A 9,917-nucleotide genomic window follows, 5' to 3' on the forward strand; every position below is an offset into this window, starting at 1 on the left:
CACTCTCCCGAGTGAGCCACAGGGCCGGCCCGGAAAGATAAGCTTTAAATTGCTTCATTTACAGAGACAAAATTTGAATCCAACTATCCTATTGAGTGAGTTTTATATTTTCTTTATTTGTTTCTATGTTTTTTTTTTTAAAGATGACCGGTAAGGGGATCTTAACCCTTGACTTGGTGTTGTCAGCACCACGCTCACCCAGTGAGCTAACCGGCCATCCCTATATGGGATCCGAACCCGTGGCCCTGGTGCTATCAGCACCGCACTCTCCCGAGTGAGCCACAGGCCGGCCCGTGTTTCTATGTTTTTTTATGTTCACACATATATATGTGTAAGCTGTATGTTGTGTCTACATGTTTATGTCTAGATATGTGTTTGTACATTGCCTTCATGGTACAAAATTGGCTTATAAATAATGCACATTTATAAACAAGCCTAAACACTTTTTAAGTTCACATGACTTTAATTTTGGACAAATAAAGCTAGTTTTTAAAATTGTTGATTAAAAGAGATGTGTTTTTAGAATTTGATTGAAACCTTTTGCCTAGATGTGTCTATTGGTCAAAACAAATTTATACTGTCTCTGATGTTTTAAAGTCATAAAATTATTGCTATTGTGGTATGTTTGATACTTGCTTAATTTGTTTATGAACTAAAAGCTGTGAGAGAACTGGCTGCTGGGCTTTTCCCAAAGACTTGCACATGTCTTATTGTTAGCTTGTCTTTGGTTTTAAGCCTCAGAATTCTGGAGTCCAGACAGATGGCCATAGTGAGGACTGGGGACATAATGTCACAGCATACCTCTCAGCTCTACCCCTCAGAGAGCTAGCTTCCCTGTAGCTATTTCCCTAACATAAGCTCTCTTCTCTTTAAATACAGTGTTGCTTGCTTTACTGCTGGGTGCATTGTTAATTTCTTCGACTTTGAGACCCAAGAACCCGGTGTGGTAACATGTCCACCCTATTTAATGCAGAACTTGCCCATCTCTGATGCTTCTACTCTTCCTTCCTCTGCTCTACTTTTACTTTTTTCAATATCACTTATCACTTTCTAACATCTTTTTATGTTTCTCCTGTTTGTTATGTTTCTTGGCTGCAGCCTCCACCTCCATTCTCCCAGGTGAGCTTCATAGGGTGAGGTCTTAGTGTAGCTCACTGCTGTATCCAAGCCCCTAATATAGGGCCTGGTGTATGAAAAGTTTTCAGAAAGTGCCTGTGAAATATGTGGGTGGAGGAGCGAGTGTTTTCTGTGGCACTGCTAGGGAAGGAGAGCTTGAGGCCCTCCTCCCACCAAGCTGCCCCTTCCCTGTAGCTCAACTGAGGAAATATTGTTAAAAAGACCATAGCCTTGATGGTGGTTCCAAGGTATGGCAATCAGGACGGACAGAAGGTGCTCCACCCAGGGAACAGCCCAAGAGCATGTGCAGTCTGCAGGAGAAGAGATGGTAAACACCCCGGGCTGGCCTCATCTCAGGACCCTTCAATTCTCCCTTGGGCCTGTGCAATCAAGCCCAAGATCTGTCTGCCTTCAAGGCTACGTTTTTTTTTTTTTTAAGGATGACTGGTAAGGGGATCTCAACCCTTGGCTTGGTGTTGTCAGCACCACACTCAGCCAGTGAGCAAACCGGCCATCCCTATATAGGATCTGAATCCGCGGCCTTGGTGTTGTCAGCACTGCACTCTACCGAGTGAGCCACAGGCCGGCCCTCAAGGCTAGGGTTTTTGCAAGTAGACTCCCGTACATCTTCTCACCCTTCTACTCCTCCACTCCCTTTTCATTTACTGGACAGCAGGCACCACTTGCTCTTTCCTGCACATTTCCGCCCCTGTGCCTTTGCTCTTGCCAGCTCCCTTATGTGAAACAAGAATCATTTCCAGCCAGGTATCCCCTCTCCCTTGTCTTTTAACAGAATCCCACTTACTCTGGGAAACCAGGCCTTGCTCACTCTGCCTTGTGCTTTGGGTGGGAGTTGAGTAGAGCCTGGGACTTGGACTAGTGACAACTTTACATTTCCCTGGCCACGGTGATTCATTTAGGGATGAGCACATGACCCAAGCAGAGCCAGTGAAATGCAATGTGACTAGAACATGCCAGAACTGAGACATGAACCTGAAGCTGAGAGAATATGAGGTCTGGAGCTGCTCCTTTATCACTTGAGCTTCAGGACTTAAGGGGGTCGCACAAGCAAGTGATCAGATCCTGGGAGCAGTGTTTGAGCCTCAGAGTCAAGGCATGGCTGAAACTCATCTCAGTCCTGGACTTGACAGTCCCATGAACTGATAAATTCCTTTCTGGTGTGGGGTTGTTATGGCCAACGTCCGACGGGTAAAAGAAATTTGCCCATGAGAACCGGTTGATGGGAAAAGGAAAAGAGTTTATTTCTGGCAGCCAGGGCTATGCAGGCCAATCGAAGTGCGCAGCCCCGAGTTGAAACCTCTTGCAGCTTTTATTTTTAGCTAGGCGGGAATTTTTCGCCCCTGACACAATCTAGCCAATGCAAGCAAGCCAGTGATACATAAGCTAATTTTGTGGGTATCCCTGTAGCCCCTCCCCACCCTGGATTCCCCATAGGGACTTTCCAGGCTAAAATGGCAGAGCCGCCTAAAATGGCATTGGCCATGCTACTCCGTTTATTCCCCCATTTATTTTAGCAAGCAATTTGTACAGAAGCAGAATGCATATGTTAAGGTCAGTAGGGGTTGGGGTGTCCCTTAACAGGATAATGTTGTTTTGTTACTTGCAACCTAAAGATTCCTGACCGGTACACCCTTCCTGGGTGCTTTTCTCTTCATGTCTCCAGTGGTTGCCATTCTCTCTGCTCACCACCTAAAATGTCCACTGAGAAACCTTTCTTCAGGGAGTCCCCAGCCCACAGTAACATCTTTCTCAAGCTTCTAAAGCACTCACTGCTTCCTCCCACCTCACAGAACCACCTGGCACAATGTGCCCACATTTTCCACCCCTGTCCTGCACAACCAAACACAGCCTCTGGCACACAGGAAAAGAAACTCAGAAGGACACTGCTAGGTAGATGGAATGGAGGGTGGAAGAACAGATGGCTGGGTGAATGTAAGCTCCATGACAGCAGGGACTTTGCTATGCATAAAATCTGCATCCCCCATGCTTCAATCCATGCTCTGAGTGTAGCAGATGCTCACTAAGTTTTTTTTTTTTTTTTTTAAATGAATGATTGGAGAATGGATAGAGAATTGAGTGGGTGGTCAGTATTCTGCCCCTTCTTTCTTCTCTTCCCCTGAGCTTCAGATGGTCTAGTCATAGTACAAATGTCATGAGACCAGGTGTTCCTTGATGTTACCTGAGTTGCCCTTGGGGCTTTTTCACTTTGTGTCTATCCCACCCCCATCTCTTTCAGCTCTGGCACCTTTAGTTCTCTCTGCCCGAGGTCCCTGATTCCCCACTGCCAGGAAGGACTCTGTTCTTCCCCAGTCCCCTGGGAAATGAAGCATTGCATCTGAAGGTGGTGATTTGTTTGAGGACATGGAGGATGCGGTTCTATTTTAGAGCTCCTGAAATCTTGCCACAAGGGACTTCTGTCCTGCTCACTTGCCAGGCTGGCTGGTGAGATACAGCCTGAGCTGTACCAACAGGATCTAGGTACCCAGAGGCCCTGGCTTTGCACCCATGATACACAGATGGCATGGGCCAAGGTATCCCAGGGAAGGGATATCCTAGCTTCTGCTTGCCAGGCAGAACTCTATCAGGCTCCAGGCAGACATCAGCATTAGTGGCAGTTAAACCGAGAGAAAGGCAGGCCACAGCCCAGGGTCACACAGCTAGTTAGGGACAGGCTCCTGTCCCTGACTCAGGCCCTTGCCCACCCTAATAGCCTACTATCCTGGCAAAACTCAGTGAGGAACAGGGAGTCTCAGGAAAAGAAAGGGGCAAGGCAGAGATGCAGGGTAGGAGCAGCAGAGAGACGCTCCACTGGCTGGTCCTTCCTTGGGGGTCCATGCTACCTGGACCCTCCATCCAGCTCCCACAATCATTCCCCCTCCCATCCCAGCCCTAGATAGGGTCCTGCCATCAGCTAGCTGCAACTCTGATAGCAACACCCTCCCAGTCTTGGTAAGAATGCCTGGCAGTGCGGATTGTCTCCATTTCATATGTCACAGGGCTGAGACCAGGGAGGGTGTAGTGGGTTGAATTATGTCCCTCCTAAAACTCATTGAACCTTGAATTGTGTTCCCCAGGTTTTATGTATTGGAAACTTAGCCCCCACTGAGACTGTTAAGAGGGTGGGAAATCCTATTATGGTAATTGAAAGGAGTGGCCTTGAAGAAGTGAATGGACTAAAAATGGTGGTCATGGGCATGGTTCTGAGGGCTTTAAAAGAAGAGGAGAGTCTCTCTCCGCTGCTCTCTCTGCTTCCACTATCTTGCAATGTGAAACCCCTGGGTCACTGTTGCCACCACTGGATGGACTTTGGACTTCCCAGCCTCAGAAACTGTAAGCAATAAATTTTGTTTTTCTTTATAAAATACCCAGTTCCATGTATTTTGTTATAAGCAACAAAAATGGACTAATAGAGAGGAGTAGGGAACAATTTGAGGACACAAAGTAAACTAGCCGAGACTGGAAGTCAGGTTTCTATCATTTAATCCACATTTAGGGAATTGGGGGTCATACATGAATGAATGAGATGCTATGCCCTCATGGGCTTTATCCTGGGTCAAAAAGCAGGGGGAGAAAATCAAGACATAGAAAGCAATTGCATATAACACATGTGCTGTGATACTAACAGTGCCGGGGGAGTCCAAGGGGATGGAAACCATTTCTGGCCAGAGGATGGGGTGGACGAAATCCAAGAAAGCTTCCTAGAATAGCTAGCAGTGGGTTGGCAGGGAAAGCAATGCCTCTGCTTTAGGGGTGGCCCCCCTGGAGAAAGTTGGCAAAGTTGAATTGCACTGGATTGAGAAATTTCAGGACCAACTGTGGGAAAACTTAAATGTCAGGTTTGTGGAGGCCATGGGAAACCTGAAAGTAAAAGCATGACAATCAGGCATTTTAGGAGAAAGGTCTCTGGTAGCAGTGTGAACAGGGGGCCGGGGCGGCGGAAGAACAGATTTGGTGTGGAGAGGAATGCAGAAGTCACAGGTATAAGAATGGCAGCAGGAATGGGGAAGAGGGGACACATTTCAGAGCCATCACAGGGCTTGAGCTGACAGGACTGGGCTTGATTGCATGTGGGTGAGGAGGAGGGAGGAGGTGAGGGTGTCTCTGGTATCTACTTTGGGGGATGGAGTTGGTGGCAGTGTCCTGGGCAGAGATAATCAGAGAAACCAAGAGGAGGGAGGGTTTGGGGCAGAGGTGGGGGGACAGATGCTGAGTTCTGTGGGGGACAAGCTGAGTCAGAGGTGCTGTGAGGGTCCTATGGGGAGATTGGGGGTCTGGGGTCAGGAGAAAGCTCTGAGCTCAGCAATGGTTGTGGAAACCAAGAAAGGGCTGAAGCCACCCTGAGGTGGAGGTGCAGAAGGCAAGGACCTTGAATAACGCCTACATTAAGGGCAGCGTTTCTCTAGACCTGTGTTATCCAATACGGTAGCCACGAGCCACAGGTGGCTACTGAGCACTTGGCATGTGGCTAGTCTGAATTAAGAAGGGCTGCGAGGGTAAAGTACATAGCAGATTTTGAGGACAGGACAAGAGAAGGAATGTAAGAATATTACATCGATATTTTTTATGTTGATTACATGTCGAAATGTTAATATGTAGTATTATCTGGTTAGGTAAAATATACTATAAAATTGAGTCTTATGTTTCTTTTTACTTTTTATAAAAAATGTGTCTATGAGGAAATTAAAAATTACACATGTGGCCTGCCTCAGATTTCTATTGGAAGACACTGTTCTAGAACTTGAGTTCCATAGGATGTGGAATAATTATTGTGGAAAAACATAAAGTGGGATGGGAGAGGGGAGGCCAATGTTCCCAACATGATACTCACAGGAAATGGTTTCTGCACTGTAGGACTTCTCAAGGCAGGTATCTTCTCCCAAACTGAGTTGCCCATGGATATTTCCCCTTCTACTGGACTTGCCATGAGAGGAAGGTTCTGCACCTTCCTGGGCCATGAGAGATGATGTTTTAAACAGAGAGTGATAAGTGGGCTGTCTGGTTTGCTCAGTTGGTTAGAGTGGGGAGCTGAGAACACCAAAGTCCAGGGTTCTGTCTGAGAACTGGGCAGTCGAAAATATACTATAAAATTGAGTCTTATGTTTCTTTTTACTTTTTATAAAAAATGTGTCTATGAGGAAATTAAAAATTACACATGTGGCCTGCCTCAGATTTCTATTGGAAGACACTGTTCTAGAACTTGAGTTCCATAGGATGTGGAATAATTATTGTGGAAAAACATAAAGTGGGATGGGAGAGGGGAGGCCAATGTTCCCAACATGATACTCACAGGAAATGGTTTCTGCACTGTAGGACTTCTCAAGGCAGGTATCTTCTCCCAAACTGAGTTGCCCATGGATATTTCCCCTTCTACTGGACTTGCCATGAGAGGAAGGTTCTGCACCTTCCTGGGCCATGAGAGATGATGTTTTAAACAGAGAGTGATAAGTGGGCTGTCTGGTTTGCTCAGTTGGTTAGAGTGGGGAGCTGAGAACACCAAAGTCCAGGGTTCTGTCTGAGAACTGGGCAGTCGCACATACACACACACACACACAGAGAGAGAGAGAGAGAGAGAGAGAGAGAGAGAGAGAGAGAATATGCTTGTGATATGACAAGGAGGCCAGAGAGCGAAGGGGACGACTAGGACAGAGGTAGGGGTGCCACAGAATCAGAGAGAGGGCTGACCAGTGGGGGTCTGGAACTGCAGAGGGCTGAGAAGAGGTGGGAGACCCAATCCGGTGGCCAGGCTTGCGGCTGGTTTGGCCAAGCTCACTTCATAGGCTGCAGGCGGTAGCGGAAGCGCACGTCGTGGCTGGGCTGTGTGGTACCAAAGCCCCAGCGCTTTGGGTCCACAGCAGGCACAGGTGTATTGGGGTCCACCAGCTCTAGGTCGAAGTGTGTGACCATGAGCAGGACAAACAGTTTCATTTCACTGAGGGCCAGAAATCTCCCAGGGCAGATGGACACACCCCAGCCCCAAGGCATGGTGTAGTGGTGGATCTTCGTGCCCGCCTTGTAGAAGTCCACTTTTCGGCTGCCATTGGGGTTGAGGAAGCGATTGTACTTGAAGACAGTGGGCTCGGGGTGGATGTCAGGGTCCATTTGCACGGAGAGGTAGGGGAAGAGGGCCACGATGTCTCCACGGCGGAGGAGGTACTCCCTGCCACTGGCCATCTTCAGGATAGAGTTGTCATCGTGCACCACCCTGAGGAGGGTAGGTGCACTCGCCAGCCGCAGTGTCTCCTCTAGCACGCTGTCCAGCACTGGGGTGTGCTGCAGGGCGCTGAATTCAAAGACGAAGGACTGCTTGGCCTCCAGCCTGGCCTCACCCAGGACGTGGGTGGCCTCCTCCCTCACAGCCTGCATGGCTTCTGGGTGCTTCAGGAGGAATAAGAGGGCCCAGAAACTAGTAGGTCCGATGTTTCCCTGGGAGGCCCATAGCATCATGAAGTTGAACTTGCTCTGCATAGCTGCGTCTACTCCCTGTTCCCTCAGAAACTGAAGCATGTAGCTTATCCACTTGCTTATGCCATCTTTCTCCAGGCTGTGGCTCACAGAGAGTCTCTTGTGAAAGAAACTCTGGAGTCGGCCCACTTCTAGCCACTCCTGGGGCCCCAGCAGGGAGTAGACGAACCTGGGGAAAAGAAGATCAAACTTGCGGAACCGCGCAAATAAATCCTCTGCCTGTAGCAGGTCCTGCTCCTTGTCCTTGGTGTAGCCGAACAAGCTCAGGTAGCCAGCCTTAAACAAGGTGTTGTAGCAGAAGTGAAAGAGGCCGTCCTCATGCCAGCAACTGGTATCCGGACTCCGGCCATTGGGCCCCAGCATTACCAAGGACAGACTGTGCAGCATGGACTTATTGAGCTCCTGTAAGCCATCCCCCATCAGATGCTTGGCACTGGCTGAGTGTATCATCCGGTTGTCCTCAGGCAATGCTTGGTATCCGAATACCTTCAGCACCAGTTCTCGTGCATACTGCACAAAGTCTAGTTTTCTCTGTGCATCCCTGAGGATGGGGCCAAAGGAGAGGGGGTCCATGACAAAGGTGAAGTACCGGCCTCCTAGTTGCAATGTGAACACATCCCCGTGCTTGGCCTGCATGCGCTTCAGGAATTCAAACATATTCTTCCGGAAAGCCATGGCATGGCCCAGCCAGGGCACAGCACCCTTATCCAGAGGGGGCTCCTGGGGCCTGCGTTGTCGGAACAGCCCCGGCAGGCACAGGTATGCCACAATGAACATCAGCAGGGCTCCCAGCACTGGAACCCAGAGCGCCATGGGTATGCTCCTGCAGCTTAAGCTCCGGACAGACACAGCGTTTTCTGGGTGACAGGAGAGCTTTGGAAGGCTTTGATAAGTCACAGATGGAAAGATCTGTCCACCTGTACCTTGCCCTGTGGCCACAAGTTATAGCAAATAACCCTAGTAAGACAGTGTCTGGGGGCAAAATGTTCCTCTGGACTTAAAGCCTGACAGAGCCTGGTCACGTGGGAAGAGGAGGCGGTGAAAAGAGGAGGCACACAGGGAGCCTCCAGTTATTGTCACAGCCTGCTTACTAGTGTCATGCTTTGCTTTGACCCTTTCAGACTCAGCTCTGGAACCTTCTATCTAAGCCTATGTATTAGTCTGTTTTCTGTTGCTTATAAAAGAATACCTGAAACTGGGTGATTTATAAAGAAGTGAAATTTATTCTTTACAGTTTCAGAGTCTGGTAGCTCGAAAATCCAGGGAATATATCTGGTGAAGGCTTTGTTGGTGTGTGGCAACTCTTCACAGAAATGCAGTTTGAGGGCCGGCCTGTGGCTCACTTGGGAGAGTGCGGTGCTGATAACACCAAGGCCACGGGTTCGGATCCCTACGTAGGGATGGCTGGTTAGCTCACTTGGGAGAGCGTGGTGCTGACAACACCAAGTCAAGGGTTAAGATCCCCTTACCAGTCATCTTTAAAAAAAAAAAAGAAAGAAAGAAATGCAGGTTGTCACATGGCAAATGGCTTGAGAAAGAGAAAACTAACCTGCTCAGTCATTGTGTTTATAAAGCCATCAGAGCCATGCCCATAACCATCCAGTAAACTGTCAGTTTATTACTCCATGAAAGGATCAATCCTTTCACTAGGGCATGGTCCTCACAATCTAATCATCTATTTTAATTACCACAGTAGGATTTCCCATCCTCAATGCTGTTACAGTGGGATTAACATTTGGGGGACACAAATCAACCATAGCAGCCTGCCATTAGCTCACTCCAATCCCCACGACTGACCGTTCACACCTTTATTTACTCATGTACTCATTTATTTGCCAGTTCATTCAGTAGAAATGCACCAAGCATTTCCAAAATTTTATATCCACTCCTTTCTCTTTAAAAGACTCAACTAAAGCTTCCATTCCTAATAGGCCCCACTGGTCAAGTTACTCAACTTCACTGCGCCTCCATTCCTTCATCTGTGAAATGGGGATAATAATAGTGTCTCATAGGTGCTGCTGTGAGACAAAAAAAGATAACACATGAAAAGCACTTCAAACAGTGCCGTGCTCAGGTTAGTGTTTGATATATGTCAGTTTGTATCCTAAAGCCTTTTCTCATATCTTTGTTCCCTCCCCTGGGCCCCCTGGCAGCTCTGTGTTATCTTCTCATCCTTTTCCAAGTCTGTCTTCCGTGCTGGTCTCAGAGATGCTTGCTGAGGGGGCAAGGCCTAGTTGGAGTCATGTCTGCTCCTAGCTCTGTGTACACAGATTATACACAGTCAGAGGTAAGTGAAGAATGAATGTATGTCTTTCCAC

At 48.1% G+C, this 9,917-nt stretch overlaps 1 protein-coding gene across 1 annotated transcript; it reads right to left on the minus strand.

Moving 5' to 3' along the window:
- Positions 1-6,901: 6,901 nt before the first annotated feature.
- On the minus strand, positions 6,902-8,470 carry LOC103588225 (5-beta-cholestane-3-alpha,7-alpha-diol 12-alpha-hydroxylase). The gene has a single exon (XM_008569847.1). The coding sequence runs from the start codon at positions 8,410-8,412 to the stop codon at positions 6,904-6,906; it is 1,509 nt and encodes a 502-aa protein (XP_008568069.1). The 5' UTR covers positions 8,413-8,470; the 3' UTR covers positions 6,902-6,903.
- Positions 8,471-9,917: the final 1,447 nt, after the last annotated feature.

This window comes from Galeopterus variegatus, unplaced genomic scaffold, assembly GCF_000696425.1.
Source record: "Galeopterus variegatus unplaced genomic scaffold, G_variegatus-3.0.2 Scaffold536, whole genome shotgun sequence".
NCBI lineage: Eukaryota > Metazoa > Chordata > Mammalia > Dermoptera > Cynocephalidae > Galeopterus > Galeopterus variegatus.